A 25,689-nucleotide genomic window follows, 5' to 3' on the forward strand; every position below is an offset into this window, starting at 1 on the left:
TGGAAGGCGTCGAGGTCCCGCCCAGATCTTCTGTGCGGCACCGGTGAGGCCGGGTTTCCAGCCTCTCGGCGCCTGTTCCCGCCGCGGGACAGGCTGGTTCCGTTCCTGCTCTGCTAAGTGGGCAGATCGCCCGCGGATCGCGCGCGGTGGGGTCGTCCCGCCCCAACCTGAAAGCGCGCCCCTTCCTACTCGCGGGGCCGCCTCCCCTCAGAGAACTCCCCGAGGCTTTTCAGGAAAGTCTCAACTCGCTCTGGTGGCAGCTATCTCAAAGTTGAGATTTCCAGAATCATCAGCCAGTGATTCAGAAACAAAACCAAATAACAAACAAAAAAGCCCGACGAATTTCCGGACGCCGGTCCCAGAAATTCGACTTCTAGGGGCCACGGCATCTGCGTTTTTCCCCTGACCCCGGGGGTTCCCCGCAGGATTCTGGACGGCTCTCAGCCGGTGACTGTGTGGACACCCGAGGACCTAGGGAGCCCCCAGCAGATGAAAATCCGGGACACAGAGCAAAGGGAGCCTGGGCCCTGGCTAGACGCCCCCTTCATGGGGGGGTAAGGTGGGCACCCTGTGAGTTCAGGGCTGGGCCGGGACCCCATCCACTGCCGGTGCTGGATGGATGCCAGTGGCACATGCCGGCGAGGTGGACCTCGCCCCTCCCTACCAAGATAGGCAGGTCGCCCCCTCCCCTCTGCTGTACAGGCCCCTGTCGATCTGGGCAGTGGGGTAATTTTGCCAGAAGCCCTTGGTCAGGGTCAGGGAGAGGAGGTGATGGGAAATGGGTGTATTCTGGAAGGGCTGTGCATTCCAGGGATCAGGCCAGCTGGTCTTTGAATAGTTTTCTGGTGGCTTTTGTGCTGATAAGTGGGGCTGATGTCATTGCCTGTTGGACCGAGCTTTGGTGGCTGGGAAATCCAGTTTCTGGAAGCCACAGGACCTTCCCATCTTAGCCCATCAGGGTAGACTCTCCCACCCGTCTTCCCAAGGGGAATAAATCCTTGGCCTGGTGAGCTGGCCCTGGTTCAGGCGCTGTCTGGAATGCAGGTTGGCCCTGCAGTTCCCCTGGGGCCCTTTTAAGGAAAGACATGGTTTGCATTAGTGTGTGCTTGACTGCCTCCCTTACCTTCCTACTCCCACCCCAAGACGTCTCTGGGTGACTCTTTTAAAATGGGACTAACCTGGATGCCATGTAGTGGGATGAACTGGTATTTGGGACTCCACCAGCATGTTTGGTTTTATCACAATTGGCTCAGAGTCCAGAGAGCAGGTGACTTGCTCTACCTGGCATAGAATAACACCCATGCTGCACTTGGCTTACCTCTCAGCCAGTCCTTGCTCTGGAATGTAAATGTGCACCAGACTCTCTAAGAAACATTTATTGTAGATCTACAGTGGGAGAGGTCCATCTTCTCTCTTTCCTGTTACTTTAAGGCATGAATAATACATGCTTTTATTCAAATTTGTAAAAGTATCCTTGTTGTAATGTTTTCGTGGATTAAGTGACTCGGTGATTGATCTGAGATGGAGAATCCATTTCTGAAGTCTCTAAAATACTAGATTGAAGTCCTTTCGCTGTCTCTGGCGAGTAAACTTCCCTTTGTTCCTGTGGTCGCTTTTACGGGATAGCTGTGGGGAAATAAAGTGCTACCCTTGCCTTGTAAAGGACACAGAAGAAATGGCTCCTGGTCCTGAGGGGTTTATGCTGTGGGTGGAAAATGGAAACACACAAAGGTGAAAAGCCAATGCTCAGCAATGCCCCTGTGACTCTGGAAGGATTGAAAGGAATGGAAAGGAGGGAGCTGTGAGCTGGGGGCCAGGTTAGTCAGGGAAAGTTTCCTAGAAAAGCAGAGGCCTGAGTACATGTAGCAGAAGGTACATGTGGACTAGGTGGGCAGCATTCCGAACGAGCAGAAGGGGCTCAGCAAAGCTTCGGAGGAGGCACAGACTAGCCATAGTTGAGAACAGTGAAAGGGGAACCACTGAGAGCAAAGGAACTGGAAGGCCTAAGTTCATTTTCAAGGAGATAGACAGGGCATGATTTGTTGCCATTACCCACAACCAGAGGTGCTATGGTGCCACTGTGAGAATGGGAGTATGCCATCAGGGACTTAAAATTCTCCCACCGAAGATCAATCAACCCCAGTTACAGTGATGGTGGAAAAAGCAAGATCTGACACGAAGTCCTAGAGTCTTGGCACGGTGACTTGTCCTTATTTGTGCTTTTACTGCAACAAGAATAGCTCAGTGGGCAAGGTGGTCCATCTCATCATGCAAATAAGTCCTCCTTAACTCTGCCATACTTCAGTACTGACGTGTTTATGGTGTCTTTGGTGCCCATTTGGCCCCCCTATGGCCTGTTCTGAACTTGACTGGTGTTTACTTATCTTAACATTGTTATTTGAGTTCTAAGTGGTACTTTCCCGGGTCCTCACAATTTCATCTTATTGTTTGCACTCTGGGCAGTCAGGATAACACTTTCGTAACTAATGAAGTTGTCCCTTAGCCGCAGGTTATTTCAGTAGAAGAACTGTGTGTAGTTTCATAGGGTTTAAGACCTGGACAGAAGAAAGGAGATATCAAGGGTGTCTGTGTGGTGATTCCCTGTTCACCTAGTAGGTAGGAAGTTAATTCACCAAGATCGGAAAAGCCAGAGGCACTTTCTTCTTTGTGGGTGAAGAAGGTAACTTCAGGGAAAATGATGATGGAGAATTGAAGCTTACTTAGCTCATGGAGTTTTAGAATTGACAGCGTTCCTGGGGTCAGTTTAAGAGCTTAGCATTGACTTGCCCTAACCTTGAGTCCAGGGAGGTTATTCATAAAGGCTGCACTGATAGCTTTTAAAGTTATGTAAAAAATAACAATATTACAGAAAGCATGAAAGATAAAGATGATTATCAGGTATAATCTCACGCTGTGAATGAAACAACCAGCATCCGTTTTCCTTGTTTGGCAGTTTTTTTTATAAATTTAATTATTTATTTATTTTTGGCTGTGTTGGGTTTGTTGCTGCTCACGGGCTTTCTCTAGTTGTGGCGAGCAGGGACTACTCTTCATTGCGGTGAGCAGGCTTCTCATTGCGGTGGCTCCTCTTGTTGCAGAGCACGGGGCTCTAGAGCACAGGCTCAGTAGGTGTGGCGCACGGGCTTCGTTGCTCCGTGGCATGTGGGATCTTCCCGAACCAGGGCTCGAACCCGTGTCCCCTGCACTGGCAGGTGGATTCTTAACCACTGTGCCACCAGGGAAGCCGCTGTTTGGCAGTTTTATCTTTTGTCATGGTGCCTGTTTTTTTATGAAGTTGTAATCAGGGTACATACCATTTTGTCTCCTGATATAGTCCCATTAATGTTCTCATTGTGCTGTTTCATCAAAAACTATCATTCATGTGGAAACTGGGGATGTGGTTTCACCAGGAATCCAGGGGGAAATTGCCCTCTCTGATTCTGGGGGAGCAGCCCAGCTCCCCAGTGGAAGGATTTTCCATTCTACAAATCACTGTAATTTGTAGTTATGCCATCTTTGAACCTGGCTCTCAGATTGTGGTCACTTTATCTTTGACTTGTGAAACAGACTGAATTTAGAAGATGTCATTTGAAAACACGTCTCTGAAATCTTTCCCTGTGAGCTTTGGTATTTTTTAACTGAGGGAGACCGAAACTGAACGGGCTTTCTCTAGTTGTGGCGAGCAGGGACTACTCTTCATTGCGGTGAGCAGGCTTCTCATTGCGGTGGCTCCTCTTGTTGCAGAGCACGGGGCTCTAGAGCACAGGCTCAGTAGGTGTGGCGCACGGGCTTCGTTGCTCCGTGGCATGTGGGATCTTCCCGAACCAGGGCTCGAACCCGTGTCCCCTGCACTGGCAGGCGGATTCTTAACCACTGTGCCACCAGGGAAGCCGCTGTTTGGCAGTTTTATCTTTTGTCATGGTGCCTGTTTTTTTATGAAGTTGTAATCAGGGTACATACCATTTTGTCTCCTGATATAGTCCCATTAATGTTCTCATTGTGCTGTTTCATCAAAAACTATCATTCATGTGGAAACTGGGGATGTGGTTTCACCAGGAATCCAGGGGGAAATTGCCCTCTCTGATTCTGGGGGAGCAGCCCAGCTCCCCAGTGGAAGGATTTTCCATTCTACAAATCACTGTAATTTGTAGTTATGCCATCTTTGAACCTGGCTCTCAGATTGTGGTCACTTTATCTTTGACTTGTGAAACAGACTGAATTTAGAAGATGTCATTTGAAAACACGTCTCTGAAATCTTTCCCTGTGAGCTTTGGTATTTTTTAACTGAGGGAGACCGAAACTGAGTGTGTTTTGGGGTCCATTAGCCTAAGAACCTTAGTGTAATTTCTCACTTCCTTTCCTAAAGAGAGTTGGAGATCCCAATTTCCCCTTTTGTCTAAATTCTTCCTCCTTCCTGACTGAGAGTTTAAGAAGCACCTTTTGCCTGGGACATTTTCTGGTGCCATATACGGGTTAAATTACATTACAGCAAACACAGCGTCGCAGAATCTTTGTATTTTAAAGATTGCTAGCCAGTGGCCTTTAGTTTAAGAAGTTTGAACAATATTTGATTGACTAAATGTAGAAGTCAGATAATTCGTTAGGGTTTTTGAAATCAGGTTTCACTCGTGCTCACATTATTGTAAAGAACATTTTTCTCTAGCGGCTGTGAAAGACCATCTCTCTTTGACCTCAGCTGGTTCTCCACCTTGTGTACAAACTAGACTGTTTTCTCAGGGGACCTGACAATTTGCATGTGTGTGTGTGTGTCCTCCTTTTGCTGAAGGAATGCCTTTTTTTCCTGGGGTCATTTCTGTGATGCACGTATACTCGGAGCAAGATTCTTTTCTGGGGCTGCACGGTGGGGGCAGAGAGTGGAATTGAATAGTCTTCCTCTTTTTCTTCCTGAAAGAACTGATCTTAGAGGATTAAGTTGGTGGTGAAAAAGCTGCTTTATCTTCTCTCTGAAGGCTTTGCCCTTTTGTATGTTGATCTGATACCTAAATCTAGAAAACAGGAGGATATATTTTTAGAAGAGTTTATCACCTACCTGTGGTTAAAACCACTTTGTGAGAGTTTTAAAATCTATCTTAAGGGAGGGGGTACAGATCTGTGGCCGGGAATCAGTGTGCATTCAGCTGGGAGGTTTGGAGATTCATTAAACTCTAAGGCCCATTTGCTTAAATATGGTGATATCTATCTATCTACCTACTTAAGTATCCACCCACTCATCCTCAGTGAGAAATAATAGAAACCCTGATCATCACCCCCGCCTCCACTTAACCTTTCCCATTTAACCAAAATACACTTGAGAAAAAAAAAACTTAAAAAAGTAAACCTTAACATTTTTTTGCTTTTGTTTTTAAAAACTGAACTTGAATGCTTTTGAGTGAGGCCTGCCTGCTCCAGTTCATCTTATAGTTTAATTTTAGATTTGCGGGAAATTGGCAGTTCGGGCAGGGGGTTCTCATCTACCCCTCACCCAGTCGTCCCGACTACCCCCCGCCCCCCAACATCTCACATCATCACCACAGGACGTTTGTCAAACTAGGAAACTGACATTGGTAGCTCACTGTTAATCACATTCCAGACGTTATTTGGAGTTCACCTGTGTTTCCGCCAACGTCCCTTTTCTGTTCTAAGATCCCACCCAGGGTACCATACTGCATTGAATCACCCCATCTCCCAGTCTCCTCCGGTCTACTATGGTTTCTCAGTCTTTCCTTTCCTTGTTTTTCATGACTTTCTGGAGAGCAGTGGGCAGAGATTTTATAGAATTTCCCTCACATTGGGTTTGTCTGATGTTTTTCTCATGATTGCACTGGGGTTATGGGTTTGGGGGAAGAAAGCCTCAGAGATGAAGGGCTCTTTGCATCACATCACATCAGGGGGTACATGATACCCATGTGACATTGCTAATGATGTTAACCTTTGTCTCTAGGTTAAGGTGGTGTTTGCCAGCTTTCTCCATTGTAGATAGTTAGTCTTTTTCTCTTTTCCTAGACTATTCTTTAAAAGCAAGATACTAAATCCAGCCCACACCTAGGCGAGGGAGGGGCTAGATTAATCTCCACCTCCTGGAGGGAGGGAGCTTCTACACATATCATTTGGAATTCTTCTGTAAGGAAGATTTGTCTTTATTTAGGAAATACTTCTCTAGTTATAAGTAAGTACTCGGGATGTAAATGCATAATAAAGGTAATTAATATGGCTGTACATTATAAATGAAACTTATTAAGAAAGTAAATCCTAAGAGTTCTCACCACAAGGAAAAGAATTTTTTTCCTATTTCTTTAGTGTTGAATCTTTATGAGAGGATGGCTGTTCACTGAACTATTGTGGCAATCATTTCGTGATGTATGTAAGGCAAATCATTATGTTGTACACCTTAAACTTACACAGTGCTGTATGTCAGTTATATCTCAAACTGGAAAAGAAAACTACCCCCCAAAAATACACTCTTTCAAAGAGCGTGCACTATAGATTCCCCCGTCGTATATGAGATAGATATACCCCATATGTGCGCATGAAATCTCAGCTCTGCCAGGAGGTTGTCTGTGCGTTGCTTTCGCTAAAGCTCTGGGGGATCCAGAGAAACATGGAAGATAGCCCTTCCCTGGAGGGGTGTAATGCAGTCCAGTTAGGGAAACAGAATGTAATTTGCACACAGGAAGCAATTAGGACACAGTAGGAAGGCTTCTGTCATCCAGGGCTGGGTTGTATAGGATAGGCAAGGGGAAGCGGGGCATGCCTTAAAAGACTGCAGTAGCTAATGTTTACCACCCTGTTCTCACCTTAAGTCTCGCTAAAGGCAAGACTGTTGTATAACTTTCAAAGGTATGACAGTTATAAAACCTACAGTCATCTGGACTATGGCCAGAATTGAGAAAATAAGCAAATAGGAGTCTCCCAAGTAACACAGGTATTTATCATCAAGATAAATGCCCAAGCTTGTTTACTTTTCTCATGGGAGGCACCAAAGGAAACTAGTAATTCTTACTTTACACAGAGTTCTTACACACTGGGTTCTGGTTTTCCAGTCCTCGGAAGCTTTGAAGCAGCAAATGGAGGAGCAGGATGGGGGCTGCCAGCAGCCTGGGGTATCACAGAACCGCAAGATGCTGACACAAGCATTTCCCTTCCTGCCTCCCTCCCTCCCTCCCTCCCTCCCTCCCTCCACTTCCCTCCCTCTCTTTCTCTCTTCCTTTCTTTCTTGACTTTAAGAAGGCAGAGAGAAATAATAGGGGATCATTTTAGAAAATGGTTAAGAGATTTTCAGGGGAGAGATATTGAAAAAGGGGCCTCGATCAGAATGAAGCAACACCAGAAGTTATGAGACTGGAGTTTTTGTTGTGTTGAGATGTGATCTGGGGAGAGGACCCCTTGGCTACAGGTCTTTGGGCCTTTGATGTGTGTTTATACTGATGGGGAGTTGTTGGATGGCTTCTGCTGTGGTTGCTTTCTCCTGGTATTCTAGGTTTTGAGGCTTATTTTTAGAATCTGAATTCTCCCCGGCAGGGGTTGAAAACTTTGGGGGGCTTTTCAAGTCGCTCTTGGGCTGCTGGTTAATGAAACAGAACCTGCGTGGGGGTCCCTCCCCAGAAGGTCCAGCCTGGTAGCCTGGTCCCCACCTCACCAGGGCCAGACTCTTTGTTTTTTTTTTTCTTGGCCATGCTGTGTGGCCTTCGGGATCTTAGTTCCTCGACCAGGGATAGGACCTCCTCTCCTTGCAGTGGGAAGCGCGGAGTCTTAACCACTGGACCGCCAGGGAAGTCCCAGGGCCAGGCTCTTGATGTAGAAAGTGCTCCTGTAACCCGACCGCACCCTCCTGGCCAACCACTGCTCACGCCCCCACAGGACACAGGTGTGCCTGCCTCTGTGTCTTCTGCCACACTGTTCACCCACCTCCTGTTCTGCCCTCGCCTGTGTCCTTCTCTTGTCTTAGACCCTCCACTTGCCTTAGAATCTGGGCTGTTTCCCCTTTGCGTTTGCTCCCATATCTCCCCATGTTGGTTAACTTTGCCTCCCTAAATGGGTTCCTTAAGCCCAGTGAGGGAGGGTCCATACCTCCCCAATCCCACATCCGCCATCAGCCTTCAGAACCTCCCGCCTGAAAAATGGATCATAGCGTAAAATGTGAAGAGAAGAATTTTATTTTGGCCAATAGGATGTTGTTAGTACAGATTTGGGGCTGATATAGCAGAAACGGTGGAGTGCACATCTTTTCACCAAAGAGAAGTAATCAGTAACTTTAATGATAACGTCATTTCACCCAGAGGTGGGAGGACAAGAGAGACCAACCTGGGGAGGGCAAATATGGGTTTGCAGAAGAGGCTCTTTTTCCCCATTAAAAAAAAAAAGACGTTTTGGGACTTCTTTGGTGGCGCAGTGGTTAAGAATCCACCTGCCAATGCAGGGGACATGGGTTCAAGCCCTGGTCCAGGAAGATGCCACATGCCAGTTGCAGAGCAACTAAGCCCGTGCACCACAACTACTGAGGCTGTGTTCTAGAGCCCGTGAGCCACAACGACTGAGCCTGCGTGCCACAACTACTGAAGCCCGCGCACCTGGAGCCTGTGCTCCACAGCAAGAGAAGCCACCGCCATGAGAAGCGCACGCACCGCGATGAAGAGTAGCCCCCGCTCGCCACAACAAGAGAAAGCCTGTGCACAGCAACGAAGACCCAATGCTGCCAAAAATAAATAAACAAATAAAATAAATTTATTAAAATAAAAGGTTTAATGTATTTTATTTTTAATTTCATTAATTTTAAAACTTATTTTATTATAAATACATCATAATTAATATAAATAAATTATAGAGTATAGAACTGTAAAATTTTTAAGTTATAAATATGTTTAACTTATTAATTTTTTCTTAATTTAATTTTTTGATTTTGTAATCTTGCTATGGCTCAATATACAAAAGATCAGCTTAGGGTATAAGAGTGAAAAGCATTCATCTGGCTGCATCCCCCAGTGCACCTCCCCCCTCTGCTTACAGGCAACCACTGTTACCAGTTTCTTTCTTTTTTTCTTCTTTTCTTTTTTTTTCTTCCTTTTGGCCACATCATGCAGCAGTGAAAGCGCTGAGTTCTAACCAGTGGACCGCCAGGGAATTCCCAGTTATCAGTTTCTTGTGTATCCGTTTGGAGGCATTTTATGCATATTTTACAAAGAAATACATATATCCTTCTTCCTTGTACCCAAATGATGGCCTATGACAATAAACACCATTTGGGCTTTTGTCATGCACTGATACATCTCGGAGATAACTGCGTTTCTGCACATAAACTTCCTCATTCTGTCTTTTTTGTGGCTGCGTTGGGTCTTCGCTGCTGCGCGCGGGCTCTCTCTAGTTGCGGTGAGCTGGGGCTACCCTTCGTTGTGGTGCGCGGGCTTCTCATTGTGGTGGCTTCTCCTGTTGCGGAGCATGGGCTCTTGGGCACGCGGGCTCAGTAGTTGTAGCACACGGGCTTAGCTGCTCCGCGGCATGTGGGATCTTCCTGGACTAGGGCTCGAACCTGCGTCCCCTGCATTGGCAGGTGGGTTCTTAACCACTGCGCCACCAGGGAAGCCCCCTCATTCATTCTTGATGGTTGCATACTATTCCCTTGTGTGGATGCGCCATAACTGGTCTACCCAGGCCTCTGCTGATGGAAAATTAGGTGTTTTCTGGCAACACTGCAGTGAGTACCCTTGTGTGCTCATCATTTTGTCACTGCACCCAGGCATGGGGTCAGCTCTGATACAGATTCCTAGAGGAGGAATTGCTAGGTTAAAGGACTCATGCATGTTAAATTTTGGTAGATGCTTCTGTTGTGTGAGACTCAGGTTACCTTCCTACCGGCTCTGGGAGAGAGGCCTGTTCAACCACGTCCAGGCCAGCTCTGTGTACAATCAAACATTCTGCTCTTTGCCGGGGTGAAAATGGCAAATCTAATGATGGGTGAAACAGATCTGGGTATCAGTTGTGGATTTTTTTAAACACAGCCTTTCATTTAATTAATTTATTTAACTGATGTATAATCGATTTACAATGTGTTAGTTTCTGGCCTGTGACAGAGTGATTCAATTATACATATATATACATATTCTTTTTCATTATGGTTTATTACAGGATTTTGAATATAGGTCCCTGTGCTATACAGTAGGTCCTTGTTATTTATCTATTTTGTGTATATTAGTGTATACCTGCTAATCCCAAACTCCTAATTTATCCCTCCCCACCTTCCCCCTTTGTTAACCATAAGTTTGTTACCTCTGTCTATCAAACCTTTCATTTTAGAATAGTTTTAGATATACAGAAAAGTTGCAGAGCTGGTGCAGAAGTGCCATATGCTCCATCCAGCCTCCCCTACTGTTAGCATCTTACATCATCAGGGTGTATTCGCCACAACTAAGAAACTGACATTGGTAACTTCCTGTTAACCAAGCTCCAGACTTTTTGAGTGTCACCAGTTTTTCCAGTGGATTCCATTCCAGGGTCCAATCCAGGATCCTATCTTTTGTTCGGTTGTCACCTGTCATTCTCCTTTGGTCTGTGACAGTTTCTCAAGCTTTCCTTTTTCCATGACCTTGGCTGTTTTGAGTTCTGGCCTGGTCCCCTGTAGAAAGTCGCCCAATTTCGGTTTGTCTGAGGTTTTCTTGTGATGAGCCTGGGGTCAGGAGTTTTGGGGAGCAGGACCACCAAGCCAGAGTGCCCTTTTCACTCCGTCAGATCAGCAGGTGCGTGATGTCCACATGACTCCTCACTGATGATATTAAGCTTGACCATCTGTCTCTGAGTCGTTTTAACTGCATCTCCCTGCTTTAGAGAGAGACAAGCATCTTTCTGTATGAAGACTGGCTTGGCTGGGGTGGGGTGGGGTGGGGGGGAGCTGTCCAGGGGTGGGTCGTGGTCAGCATGATGGGTGTGGGGTTGAGGAGTTCGGGGGACCGTGGGCATTGCGTGCAGACCCCCGAGTCCCCCGGGGACCTGCTGTGGACGGGCTGACGGGGAGGCACAGCCCCTGAAGGTAGAGGTGCAGGGCCAGGCCAGTGAGGCAGTCCTTCCAGAGGAGATGCCAGCAGCCTTGGGAGAAGAGGACAGGAAACGGGAAGTGGGCTTGGAGGGGTCATGGCCAAGGGAGGAAGGAGGCTGGTGGTCAGGGGTGAATCCGTGGACACGGAAGAGAAGCAGGGAGCCAGAGGGGCTGAGGACCCAGACTGAGGGAAGAGAGGGGTTTTGGGTTTTACCTTTTTTTCACTTTTTTTTTTGCGGTACGTGGGCCTCTCACTGTTGTGGCCTCTCCCGTTGCGGAGCACAGGCTCCGGACGCACAGGCTCAGCAGCCATGGCTCACGGGCCCAGCCGCTCCGTGGCATGTGGGATCTTCCCGGACCGGGGCACGAACCCGTGTCCCCTGCATCTCAATCACTGCGCCACCAGGGAAGCCCTGGTTTTTACCTTTTAATAAGGAAAGATTTGAACCAGCCTAGAGATCCGGAGAGAAGCCAGCTGAGAGGGCAGGGTTGGCAGGAGGAGTCATTGTTGGAGCAAAGTCCCCCAGACGTGGTGGGGTGTGGCGGGGTGGCCACACTTGTGGGCTTTAAGTGGAGTTTGAACCAGAGAAGGGCTCCTTCAGTACCAAGGGTGGGTGGACAGATGCCTGGGAGCTGGGGTGGGAGGTTGAGGGGCTCAGGTCTCTGATGGGGGGCACCCACCATGGGAGGGGGAGAGCCCCCTTGGGAGTCTGCAGGGCCAGAGGGGGATTGGGCAACCTAGCTAGGAGGGGGCAGGTTCGTTTGCTCTGGCTGCTGTAACAAATTACAAGCCTAGTAGCTGAAATAACACGTTTATTATCCTACAGTCTGGAGCTCAGAAGTCCAAAATGGGTGACACTCAAGGTGCTGCATTCCTCCTCGAGGCTCTAGGCCGGAATCCATCTAGCATCCGCCTGCATGTCTTGGTTCATGGCTCCGTGGGCCAATTTCAAAGCCAGTGGGCCTCTTCTCTCTTTCAGGCCCTCCTGCTTCCCTATTCTAAGGACCCCTTGTGGTTGCCTCAGGCCCACCTGGATCATCTCCTCATCTCAAGGGCCTTAACTTCATGACAGCTGTAGAGTCCCTTTTGCCATTTAAGACACGTTCTGGGGATTAGGGTGTGGACAGCTTTAAGGGGCATTATTCTGCCTATGCACTGCAGGTGGGGCTGGGAGGGTCAGACTGTAGGGGGTTTGGACAAACAAGTAAAGGCGTGAAGGTAGAGGCCTCAGAACAGGGGCACGTGGTGTGATGGGGTCTGTGCTTGGGTCCTCCTGCCTCCTGGCAGTGAGACCTCTTGTGTCACTGAGGGCAAGTGACCCCTCCCCGGATTTTACTCTGCTTCCCTGTAAGTAATTAGAACTAATGCTTTCGTAGTGACCCATGTGCCCAGTGTTCTGGGCACATCCAACTTGCAACACTGTGAAGGTGTGGGTATGATTGTTAGCCCATTTTCCAGATGAGGAAACCAAGGCACAGAGAAATGAAGCAACTCACCCAAGTTCACACAGCCTAGACATGGCAGAGTTGGGATTTGAACCAAGGAAGTTTGGTCCCAGTTACTGCTGTTAAACATTCAACCAACCTTAAAATCCTATCGTCTTAATTTTCTTTGGGCCTTTTTTGTTCCCCTCTCTGTGCCCCATCTGCTCACATTCTTCCATGTCTTCTCTTTTCTCCAAATCTCTGTTGGGTATTCAGCAGGCCAGGTCGTGGTCCACGTCATTCCTACTGACCCCTGAGAGGTGGGTGGTGCCCGCCCATGCTTGTAAGTGACAGGCAACACACACAGGTGTTTCTGAAGACCCCACATGCAACCGTATCTTGGGTACCAGGCAGAGACATCCCACCTGTAACATTTCTGAGCTCAGTGGCCATGGCCTTGCTGCTCCACCAGGTCAGTTCCTGATCAGAGTCGCCTGTGAAGCCCATGTGTCTTGTACAATTGCCCAAGGAGAATTCTCAGCATCGGGCATTACCTCTCTGTCCTCCTCCTCCTTTGCTTTTGGACCCTGCCTGCCTGTCGGTCATTTCACCAGAAAGGATTGGGAGTTGGGAGAAAAAAGTCACCTGAGACTCCTTAAGCCCCTCATCTGCCAAGAGTCCCCGTTCCGTCCGTGCTGGTTGTAGGTAAGCACTGAGGGTGGAGATGCTGCACAGGTGTGAACTCCGTCCCCCCACTTCCTGTCCACGCGTGTCAGCAGCTGCTCATGCTTACGGCATCTTGGGGTAGAAGCTCGTTAGAGCCTCCGAATTTTCTTGACACCCATGAAAAAAGATTGTCATTTTTGGAGAATGGTTGACACACCATCCACGTAGAACAAGTGGCTTCAGAGCCATGCCAAGGACCAGGTGATGAACATGGAGTGACAGGTGTTACTGAGTTTGGGCTGGTGGCAGCGAGGAGCCTGCTCATAAGTTCAGATCTTGGACGGATGGTGCAGCCGCAGGAAGCACCTCCTTCTCGCTCTCTTCTGAAACCCCAACAAGGACCAGCAGTGGTTGTCGGCAAAATTCAGGGGCGCCTTCTGCAGAGCCCGGGGACGAGCAGCCTCAGAAACTTGCATCAAAGAGTAAAAATGAACCGATCTTGAAGTTTAGAGACTGTGGCTTCTTTTTGTCTCTGATTTTGTCTTGTTTGTGTTTACTTGCCTCCACGCTTCCCTTTTCAAGTTCTTTCCACCCACATCTTTTTTTTTTTTTCCCCAAAGGGTGTGAGGAGAGCCCTTCTTTCTTTTTTTTCTTTAATTAACTTATTTATTTATTTATTTTTGGCTATGTTGGGTCTTCATTGCTGCGCGTGGGCTTTCTCTAGTTGCGGCGAGCGGGGGCTACTCTTCGTTGCAGTGCGCGGTCTTCTCATTGTCGTGGCTTCTCTTGTTGCAGAGCACGGGCTCTAGGTGCGCGGGCTTCAGTAGTTGTGGCTCGCGGGCTCAGTAGTTGTGGCTCGCAGGCTCTAGAGCACAGGCTCAGTAGTTGTGGCACATGGGCTTAGTTGCTCCATGGCACGTGAGATCTTCCTGGACCAGGGCTCAAACCCGTATCCCCTGCATTGGCAGGTGGATTCTTAACCACTGCACCACCAGGGAAGTCCCTCCACCCACACCTTGACCTTCTGCCTGGACATCACAGGGTGCCCTGCTGAGAAATACCATTCTCCCCAGGGAGTTCTGGAGGAAACAAAGGATTCCAGACCAATTAAGTGATTCCAGTTCTGGAGCATATTTGGCCAAACCCTCATGTTACCTTGAGCTGAACTGCGAGGCCATCTGTTATCGAGACCTGTTGTTAGTAACATCTTCCTATTAAAAAAAAACTTCATTTTTGTCAGATTCTAAGTTGAGGCTCTTAGGGTAAGACCCTCCCATTTATGTCTGCTTCCAAATCTTGATGCCATCCAAGATGGGTCTTGGTGTCCTTTTTACACATAGGTATCATTTTCTCCAAACATTTGTGGAAATATCGGGGTGACCAAATTGTCTTGGTCTTTGCCAGGGACTTTCCCAATTTAGGTACCAAAAATCCTGTATCCGGGAAAATCCCTCTTTCCTGGGCGAACTGGGACAGTGGGTTACCCTATGAAGCACCCATGATGTTTTGAGCTTAGTTCTAGGTGCTAGGGATGCAGATTTTAATAATTTCAATCCCTGCCCTTAAAGGGCCCACAGACTGGTTAGGAAGACGTCTTAGACGAGAAAGGTGCCCTGTGACAAGTACAGCAGAGAAACATATGTTAATGACAGCTAGCACGTGCTGAGGGCATATGTGTCTCTCGTTGCTCTGGGTCCTTTTCGCAAGTGGATTCATTTAATCCTCCCAAGAGCCTCATGAGGAAGAAGCTGCCAGTGTGCTTATTTTACAGATGGGAAAACTGAGGCACCAAAGTCATGCCCAGGGGAACTTTGATGCGACCACAGGCTGTCTGGCTCCAGACCCTGCACCCTTGATTTCTGCACTGTGTAGAGAGAGGTTCGGGAGGAATTAGTTCTCCTCTGGGAAAGCCAGAGATCACCTCTTGGAGAAGGTGGCAGCCAAGCAGGGATATGATGGGTGAGAGGAATTTGCAAACCCATAGGGAAGGAAGGAGACAGGGGGCAAAGAGGAAAGAGCACGCTTGGGGCATGTTTGGGGACATCCAAGCCAGGCTGCAGACACATCAATTTGCAACTGTGGTGGGAGGTGAAGTGAGAGGCAGGGTGGGGAGTTAGGGGTTCAACGTGTCCTGGGAACCCCCTCCATCCCAGGCAACTCAAGACCTTAGGTCACCTTAGTCGGGGACACGCTGGCCGGTGTCAGAAAGACCCCAGTGGTCTCAATTTTAGGTAAACGGGCCACTGAATGCATTGAACTAAGGCCAGTGGTGGATTTGGAGACTCAAATTGCAGGCCTTGGCTTGTGATATGGAGACGATAGATAAAAGATTTCTAGCACTGCTTTTATCTTTCTTTCTTTTTTTTCTTTTTACTAAGGTAACATTCACCAAACATAAAATTCACCATTTGAAAGTGTACAGTTCAGTGGCAAGTAGTACATTCATAGTGTTTTGCAACCATCACCTCCATCCAGTTCCAGAACATTTTCATCACCCTAAAAAGAAACCCCGTACCTGTTTCCTCCCAGTACCCTCCCCTCCCCACCCCCAGCTCCTGCACCATTAATTGGTTTTCTGTCTCTGGATTTACCTATCCTGGACATTTCGTATAAATGGATGGAATCATACAATGATTTCGCGTCTGGCTTCTCTCACTTAGGATCATGTTTTCGAGGTTCATCCCAGCGATGTTTTGGAACCGCTGTATCAGTGATCGAGCTGGTCGGCCAGCCATCTCTAGGCTTCCCGGAAGTCAGCCCCCTGCCTCTGAATTTAGGATTCCAGGCAAACGCTGCCAGGCTGGGACCCCAAGTTATCCAGTGAACAGTGGTGCAGGCTCAGACCGAGTACGATGACTCCCAGAGCTTGTGTGAGGGCCCGGAATAGCAGCTCCACCGGGGTGTTTCCGGGAATTCTAAGACTGTTTAGGCCGAGTTTTTTTAGGAACAAATCTGTTGCTGCAGGTGACTTGGAGTTTTTTTTCCTGTGTCTCGAGGTTTCAGGATCAATTCATTAATCTCAGCTCAAGGCGCGAAGATCACTGCGCCCACCGGCGTGGCTCCTCTCCAGGATTTTGAGGGCTTTTTGCGACAGTCTTTCAACAGCGATATTAAAAAGCCTGCTCTGAGACTCGGTTGGCATGGCCTTTGCCTTTTCTTCCCTGGGAGCTGCAGCAGGTGGCAGAGATAACCCAGCCTCCCACTGCTGCTTGAAGCAAATGTGGCATCTCGGAAGTTCTGAGATCTCCCCTTCGTTGCTTGTGTCCCCCAGATGAGCAGGAATTGCTCTGTGGATATCTAACTTTGGCTAATCACTGACCTCCTGGACCCCTGATTCTCATTAAAGAAGTAGATCGTTTTGAACTGCAAAGTCCTCATGACAAAATTAGTTGGAGTCCATAATGGGCAGGTAGTTTTTTAAATCTTGTCTTGAGTGTGTCGTGTGAAAGTCTGTGTATATGCATCTTCACGGGTGTTAGGAAGGCAGAGAGAAATGGGGTGACCTGTCGCCTCGGGCTCAGATATGTTGCTTCCACTGAGAATTGATTTTTCCTTTCACGTTTCATTGGGGGGGGGCAAAGTGTGCAAAACGAGTTGCTGATTGTGTCTGGATCTCCCAGCCTGGGAGGTATTTTGATGAGTTCTAAAGAGCTCCAGAGTCTGAGGGGCATGGGTTCAAACCACTCCATCTGTGTAAATTTGGATAAGCTGCTCAACCTCTCTGGGCCCCAGTTTTTTCATCTGTGAATCGGGTTGATGACAACAATAATTTCTGACTCAGTGGTGTGGGAATGACATGGGATGATGCATGTAAGGGCGTGAATTACAGGGCCCGCTGCGGTAAAGTTAAGAGCCTGTTACGGTTCATCTTAATGCAGTTGTGAATCTGGGTTGGGGTGCGGAGTAGCAGTTGTGAGATGAGTAGTAGATTCTGATCAGGCCAGGACCTCTGGACTCTGAGATAACAAAATAAGGTGTAAACAGTCTTTGGAACCCCTGAGCACCCTTTACTTTCTTCCTGGAGTGACAACCCAGCAGATTCAAGACCCAGAGGAGTGATGGGTGCAGGAGGAAGTGGATGCCAGCCCAGCCCTGCTTGGCCCCAGTACAACAGAAGGAAGTATCCCTCCGTCTGATCACCCTACCCCTGTCCACCTCCCTCCCTTGTGGCTCATGTGATTAAGTTGCGAGAGGGCTGGGCATGCCTGGAAAAGAACATGCAGATGTAAGGGATCCCTAGGACTTGGTCCGTAAAAGGTTAAAAACTGAGTTTGGACAATTGCGTTTATGACACCAAGAAAGGAGGAGTCATAATTTAGAAATACTCAATGAACAAATGTGGGTGATTGGCGGAACTCATTGGGCCCAAGTACCTCTTACCAAACAGTGAGTTCTCACTGGGGATCCAAGGAATGAAAATTGGTTCTTGGGGGAGGGGAGAGGTGAAAAAAATCTGAAATATTACAGTGGTGTGTGGCCCTCCAAAACTCAACCCTGCCCAACAAAATCTTATTTCTTAGTATTTAATTTTTCTTGTTAGGTAGAAATTAAATTATATTCAAGTTAATTAATTGAATTTAAATATAATTTAAATTTTTCCTTGGGGGCCAGGGGTAGGAGGGGAAGGAGGGAGGCGGCTGTAATGAAAACAAGATTGGGAAATCCTGTTTTATACTGAGTTCAGTGAATGAGCTACTCCCAGACTTATTCCCGTAGGCCTGCCCAGGAATAAATATCCGTGTAGCCCTCACTGCCCATTTAAGAGAATATCTTTCACCCAGCGAATCATTGTCTCAGAACAAGGGATGTTTTCAGCTAGGGACCCCAAACTTCCAATTGGCTTATTTACGAATGAGAGAGTGGGGCCCAGGATCATGCAGCTGGTCATGGGCCAACTTCCAAGTCCAAGCCTGGTTCTTTTTTATTCAGTTCTTTACTGATTGATTGATTGATTGATTGGCTGTGTTGGGTCTTCGTTGCTGCATGTGGGCTTTCTCTAGTTGCGGCGAGCAGGGGCTACTCTGTTGCGGTGCGCTGGCTTCTCATTGCGGTGGCTTCACTTGTTGCGGAGCACGGGCTCTAGACGCACAGGCTTTAGTAGTTGCGGCACGCGGGCTTCAGTAGTTGTGGCTCGTGGACTCTAGAGCTCTGGCTCAGTAGTTGTGGCGCATGGGCTTAGTTGCTCCGTGGCCTGTGGGATCTTCCTGGACCAGGGATTGAACCCATGTCCCCTGCATTGGCAGGCAGATTCTTAACCACTGCGCCACCAGGGAAGCCCACCCTTGTTCTTCTTGCATCAGGAATGCATCTCTTCATGCATCAGAAATGCCTCCTTTTCCTTTTCTGTAACCAATGGTCACGATTTGGCTACCTAACATTTGGCCCCAGTGCAGCGTGGAAAGGCAGGGCCTCTGGTTCGAGAAGTATTTGGAATTTCAAGATGGCGGCAGCATTCAACGGAGCTTGGGGGGCCCTTCTGCGTGTAGGGCCCCGTGGGCCTACACGGGTCACATGCCCGTGAGGTCAGCCCTGGTCAAATTTTCCATATTTAAAAAAAGGGGTTTGGAGTGCCTCTCTCTGCATTTGGAAGGAGCTAATAAGAGTCATTATGAGATGGTGGAAACAGAAATCTCCAGCCCTTAACATTTCCTCGATTCCTGCGGGGGCAGGTGGAAGGTGGGTGGAGAATCGCCTTCAATGTGTCCTTTTCAATAGACAGTCGAGAAAAGCCACTCTCAGGGGCTTAATAAGAAAGTTAAACAACTGGGGAGGGAGGAGGGAGACCCCCTTGTTTGTTCCTTTATTTCCCCCCACAAAGCTCCCCGTAACTGTGGCAACCTGGGTTCTGCAGAGGCTGCACCCCAGCCACCCAGGGCCACCAAAGGATTCTCAAGGCTGTGCTTTTACGTGGCAAAACTGTGGCTTTTCTGTTTTGTTAAACTAAAAGACACTTTCCCGTGGTTTCCAGTTTGTCCCAGAAAAACGGGTCACAAGTGTTAGATGGAATTGTGCTAGTGCCTCAGCACACAGGCGGCGGCTCTGGAGGGATGCAGGGTTCTCTGCTGACAGTGGAGTGTGTCTGTGTGTCTGTGTCCACATGTGTGTCTGCCCTTAAGAATTTCACATTGTGGGGGTGAGGAGGGGAGTGTGGAGGCCAGTTGAGCAAATCCTTTCTGGAAGGGTGGCTTAGTGGCTGGCTAGGTGGGCCTCCTGCCCCTGGGGGAAACCAAATTAAAAAGAAATGGGGGTGGGGAGAGAAAAGAAAAAAGAGAGGGAGAGAAATGGGATTGACTGAAGTGGCATTTCCTGGCCTGGGGCCTGGGGGAAGGCAAGCTGTGGAATTTATTTAGAAAGCTTTCAAAGCAGCTGGTTATATGTTTTCTTTCCCTCCCTCCCTCCCTTCCTTCCTTCTTCCTTCCTTCCTTCCTTCCTTCCTTCCTTTCCTTAAACCATTCTAGACTGTTGCTCTTGTTCTTTTCAGAATTATGAGCGTGTTTATGTGTCTGTTTGATCCAAAAGCAATGTTCCCGAGAGAGAGTGTCCTGAAGTTCCAGAAAATAGGATGTGACCACAAGAAAGATGATGATTGTCAATTAAAACAGGGGCAGGGGTGGGTAGACATTAATTTCCAGAACCAGAAGCTCAGGCCCTTCCTTCCTTTAGATGTCTTGGCAAGAACCCCACCTCCCCCCAGCTTCCTAACACCTGTGTGTTCGCTCTCAGCAGCACAATTCACAATCTCTGAGTTTCTTCCCTTTCGGAGGAGAGAAGCAATGGTTTGACCCGAACTATTTGCAGAATTTGGGGCACCCCAAGACCTTCTGTTTCCCCTCCCGAAGCACTCTGTTTGCAACCACAGCAAACTATGCTATTTTAGGCTTTCTGGACGCATGGTGCTTTCTGCTCATGTGGGTTTTTTTATATGACTCAGTTTTCATAATAAATCGTGTTGGCAGCTCTGGGTCTGCCTTTCCTGAGACAGGAAGGGACAGTGAGTCCTTGACGTTCTGCACGGATGTAAAATACCCGGGAGCACGAGGCAGCCGTGTTTCCCCCAGCTGAAGTCTCCTCCAGCCCAGTGCACGGATGTGGGGAGGTCTGGGGCAAGCCGGGAGGGGACAGCAGCCAGCGTTGGAGGTGAGCCTGGTAGAGAGGCATCCTGGGGCCGATGTTTGTGGCCCATCTTCCCTCCTACTTCTGCATTTCTGTTCCTGTGGGTGAGAGGAAATTGACACAGTTATATACCTTAACCACTTTTCACAGTCAGTCTGTTTTAAACCCTGAGCCTGTTTTCACAAAGATGTTCTGGGGTCAACCCCCCACTGTAGACTCGCCCCATCCCTGGGCCTTCCACCCCCACACAGGGGCCTTCCGAGCTTTGCTTCTTGTTTCCTTTCCAGACCTTCTGCTTCATCTACCCTGTCTAGGGTTGAACCTTTCCTTTTCTCGGTAACCTTCCATGGTTCCTATCCCATAGAACCAGAAAGCGAGCCACATAGGCAATTTAAAATTGTTTAGTAACCACATTTTAAAAAGTAAAAAGAAACAAGTGAAATGAACTGGAACAACATATTAACTCTGGCTATCTAAAGTATTATCATTTCAATCTAGAGTCGATATAAAAAATTATGAACGAGGTGTTTCACGTTAACATTTAAAAAATGTTTTGAAATCCAAGGTGTATTTTACGTTGACATCATATCCCAAATTGGATGCTAAAATTTTATCAAAAACATTTGATCTCAATTCAGAGTTCCTTAAATTTGCTGTTGAGAAAGTAGATTCGCATACCCCAGGAGTCCCAGACTTACATAAAAATGTTCCAGTAAATGCATTGTGTATTTGATTTTCTTTCTTTCTTTCTTTCTTTTTTTTTTTTTTTTCTTGTGGGATCTTAGTTCCCCAACCAGGGATTGAACCCAGGCCCTCAGTGGTGAAAGCACAGAGTGCTAACCACTTGGACCGTCAGGGAATTCCCTATATTCGATTTTCAATTTAAATAAATATAATTTAACAATTCAGTTCCTCGGACGCATTTCAAGTGTTTGGCAGTGTGGTGTGGTTGCTGGCGACCGTATTGAACAGCCCACATAGAGACCATTTCCATCCTTCTGGAAAGTTTCCCTTGGACAGCCCCAGGCTTATAGAATGAGATCCAAACATCTCCATAGGACTTCCACAATTTTCTAGAACCCAGCTCCAACCTATCTGGCTTTATTTATGGATTTTGTTTTATGCATGGTCATCTTCCCATGTCTCTCTTTCCACTTTGAAAGCCCTTTCATCTCTTCCCCCAGAGAAATCTCTTTTGGGCTGGGCTGAAAGGCAGAGCGTCCTTGAAGGATTCTCCCCTTCTCCCCGCAGCAGAATGAATCGATTCTACTTCCCACGGGATCTAGAAGAGGAGGCATGGTGCGTGGGAAGCAGCACAGGCCCGGCCAAGCCCCCGGACTGTGGCTCGCTGCCCTCAGAGCTCTGTGCTCCGTTTCTCCTGAGACAGGTTTGAATGGATCTTCTAATGCAGCGTTAGCCCTGCCCCGTTGGAAAAACAGAAGCAGACAAAGGACGGCACTGTGTCCTTCTCCAGCTGCCCGGGGGCTGCCGAGCATGGGACCGCAGACAGGAACACACCCTGGGTCCAGGCCATGTAATTCTAGGCGGGCATCAGTTCTGCAGGGAAAAAAAAAAAACGGTTCTTTGCCCTCACAAAAGGAAATATGTGCCTGGCTGCTCTGATTCTCACTTTTCAAAACGAGAACTGGTTGGTTTGTGTGTCCCTGTGTGTGTTTACTTTTTAAAAACTATAGCATATATACAGAAAAGGGCACATAACTTAATTGTACAACTCGAATTTTCACAAAGTGGACATTCCTGTGTAACCACCCCCAGATGAAGAGAACATGACTAGACACCCTCACCCACCAGCCTCTTCCAGACTCTCCTTCCCCTCCCAAGAGTAACCGTTTTCTTAACTTACACCCCCAAGATTCCTTTTCCTGCTTCTGGACTTCGGGTACATGGCATTCACCATGTGGGTTTCTTGGCCTCTGGCTTGTTTTGCTTAGTATTTGCCATAGTTTGTGGTTGGCTTTTGAAGGCCTTTGTCTTTTCCGGTCACTTGAAACACTGTTAGTAAAAACTGCAGTGGTTAATTTTTTAAAAAAAGATTAAAAAAGGAGGAAAGAAAAGAAAAGAAAAAACACTAGATATGAAAGATAGGTCTTGGTTGGGTGATGGTTTCAAGTGTGAAAAAATTTATGTTCACATTTGGCGGATGTTTGCCCAGGGGATTTGGGTAATTTTTCTCTTGTCATCATCTACCTTCTTTCTTTTTTTTTAAAATGGAAATGCAAAGGGTGAGCAATACCCAAGGCAATCCTTTGTTTTCTTTTGGCCACTCGACTCAGCATGTGGGATCTTAGTTCTCCAATCAGGGATTGAACCTCTAGTGGAAGCTTGAGGTCTTAACCACTGAACCACCAGGGATGTCCCCCTACCTTTTACCTTTATGTAGGGAATCTCTTGTTAAGGTTCTCATTCTTGGGTCTGGAAGGGATGATGTTAACTCCGTTTCTGGCTTTTGGACAAGACTGGACACAGGTCATTTCCTAATTGTCTGTCAGTTAGAAAATGAAAGAAATTCAAAAAGATACATGTACCACAATGTTCATTGCAGCACTATTTACAATAGCCAGGACATGGAAGCAACCTAAATGTCCATCATCAGATGAATGGATAAAGAAGATGTGGCACATATATACAATGGAATATTACTCAGCCATAAAAAGGAACGAAATTGAGTTATTTGTAATGAGGTGGATGGACCTAGAGTCAGTCGTACAGAGTGAAGTAAATCAGAAAGAGAAAAACAAATACCAGATGCTAATGCACATATATGGAATCTAAAAAAACAGTACTGATGAAACTTGTGGCAGGTCAGGAATAAAGATGCAGACATAGAGAACTGACTTGAGGTCACAGGAGGGGGAGGGGAAGCTGGGACTAAGTGAGAGAGTAGCATTGACATATATACATTACCAAATGTAAAATGGATGGCTAGTGGGAAGCAGCCACATAGCACAGAGAGATCAGCTCGATGCTTTGTGACGACCTAGAGGGGTGGGATAGGGAGGGTGGGAGGGAGGCTCAAGGGGGAGGGTATATGGGGATGTATATATAAGTATAGCTGATTCACTTTGTTGTACAGCAGAAACTAACACAACATTTTAAAGCAATTGTACTCCAATAAAGATGTTAAAAAAAAGGATTGAGAGTGGAAAAGAGAGATGGGGAGATGTCAGTTGAATTTTTTTTTTAATTAATTAATTTATTTATTTTTGGCTGCATTGGGTCTTTGTTGCTGCACACGGGCTTTCTCTAGTTGCGGCGAGCCAGGGCTACTCTTCGTTGCGGTGCACAGGCTTCTCACTGCGGTGGCTTCTCTTGTTGCGGAGCACGGGCTCTAGAGCACAGGCTCAGTAGTTGTGGCACACAGGCTTAGTTGCTCCGCGGCATGTGGGATCTTCCTGGACCAGGGCTCGAACCCGTGTCCCCTGCATTGGCAGGTGGATTCTTAACCGCTGCACCACCAGGGAGGCCCCTGTCAATTGAATTTCTGATCTGGTGTCTTCTGGTTTTACTTTAGGTAAAATGTCTGCTCCAGGATCCTACCAGGCGGCTGCTGGACCTTCCTCGGTGCCAACTGCGCCCCCATCCTATGAAGAGACAGTTTCTGTTAACAGTTACTACCCCACACCTCCAGCACCCATGCCTGGGCCGGCCACGGGGCTCATGACGGGCCCAGATGGGAAGGGCATGAATCCGCCTGGGTACTACACCCAGCCAGTGCCCGTCCCCAATGCCAATGCAAGTACGTACGGCCTCCCGGGCCCCCTTACCTCTCCTTGGCCCTCAGCCCTGGGACTCCGGAGAGTGGCCGTAGTGACTGTGCCCCAGAGTCTAAGCAAAGTGCCAGTCAGTCCAACTTTCCCCCGTGTCCTGAGATTTCACATCTAGTCTTGGGTTCCCTGTCAGTGAGGCTTTGGCTTTTCCATAATAAAGCACAGTTGATGAACTTTCCCACGTCCACTGTAAACTGAGCCTCTGGTGCTTATCACAGAGGCACAACGAACCGTCCCAGAGAAATTTGGGAATGGGAGTTTGCTTTTGGGGGCTCCTGCCCTTCCTGCTGAGGCTTGGCGGGAGAACCCCTGCCCCGAGGCCAGGGCTGGAGTAGGAGAGGGAGAGGATGCAGCCGTGAGTGAGGAATGGGTGAGCTGAAACCCACCCCCAGCCCAACATTAGTGCAGGTGACTCCCCTGCCCTCCAGCAACTTCTTCATGTCCTTGCCCTCTGGTACTTCCTGCTGCCCATCTGCACCCAGGTATGTAGCTGATTCAGTATTACAGGCAGCTCAGAGAGCGCACCCGTGAGACAGACTGCCTGGGTTCACCAGCCTCCTTGTGCCTCGGTTTCCCCATCTGTAAAATGGGGCCCATCAAGTACCTACAACGGGCGGCTGTTAAGGTTAAGTAAGGTTCCATGAGTAATCATTGGAGGAGTGCGAACTATTGTGCTCAAGTGACTTTGACTCCTTGAGATGGACGAGGGCGAGAGCACGACTTCAGACTCTTTTAGGTCACACTGATCCCTGTACCCCAAATAACCCTTACTAAAATGTACGTGTAAGTGCTGAATTGTGCTTTGATGCTGCTTTTCTGCAGGGGGCGGGGGTGGGGGTGCTTTCTAGGTCTTTCTGGGAATATTGTCTGGTTAGCTCTGGGTAACAGTTCATGTCCCCTAATACATAGATCACAGAAATGGCATCTCAATAACATAAAAACAGAAAAAAGTCACTTTGACAGAGCTACGAGCTTAAACAACTTTGCCGAAAACCAAAAGAATGTGCTAAGCTCTGAGGGCTTTGTGATTTCCATCACCCTAGGTGCTCTTCTAATGCTTGTGGATGTCCGCGCGTGTTTTTCACATAGTTTTCTCTTTTTAGCATGATTTCATATACCCACTGCGTGTATCAGTATGGTCCCCCGACTTGTAAAGAACTGGGCCAGTATCCCCTGGCTTGGTAAACGCCAGCCTTATTACTGGGCATTGGAGTTTGCTAAGGAGACCGTGTGAAATGCAGGCTTGTTTATGGAGGATTCACTCTGTACCAGGCACGGGGTGAGGTTCTTTACTGCCTTTGTCCCATTTAATCCTAGCGACAGCCCTTATTATTCCATTTTTTTAAAAACAGCTTTATTGAGATAGAATTCCCATACCATAAAGTTCACTCTTTTAAAGCATACGATTCAGTGGTTTTAGCATATTCACAGAGCTGTGCAACCATCAGCACTATTTCCAGAACATTTCCATCACCCCAGAAAGAAACCCCCGTCACCCTCCATCCCCCCAGCCCCTGGCAACCACTAATCTATGGATGAAGAAAATTGAGGCTAAAACCCATCACATCACTGTTTCTGAAATTACCATCTGCAGACCACCTTTGTAGAACCACTCAAGAGCTTAAAAAGCAGTTTGGGGACCCTGCCCCAGACTTGCCGAATCAGGTGGTCTTG

General features: G+C 47.8%; 1 protein-coding gene across 2 annotated transcripts in view; it reads left to right on the forward strand.

The window, feature by feature from the left end:
- Window positions 1–25,689, forward strand: part of LITAF (lipopolysaccharide induced TNF factor) — an 80,575-nt gene that overhangs the window by 49,288 nt on the left and 5,598 nt on the right. For both annotated transcript variants that reach the window (XM_024744161.1, XM_024744159.1), the window contains one exon: window positions 23,760–23,984. In XM_024744161.1, the coding sequence (XP_024599929.1) occupies window positions 23,765–23,984 (220 nt within the window). In that variant the 5' untranslated portion in view covers window positions 23,760–23,764. Of the gene's footprint in view, window positions 1–23,759; window positions 23,985–25,689 lie in introns of those variants that run through there.

This window comes from Neophocaena asiaeorientalis, unplaced genomic scaffold (genome assembly GCF_003031525.2).
Source record: "Neophocaena asiaeorientalis asiaeorientalis breed wild unplaced genomic scaffold, Neophocaena_asiaeorientalis_V1.1 scaffold91, whole genome shotgun sequence".
Classification (NCBI taxonomy): domain Eukaryota; kingdom Metazoa; phylum Chordata; class Mammalia; order Artiodactyla; family Phocoenidae; genus Neophocaena; species Neophocaena asiaeorientalis.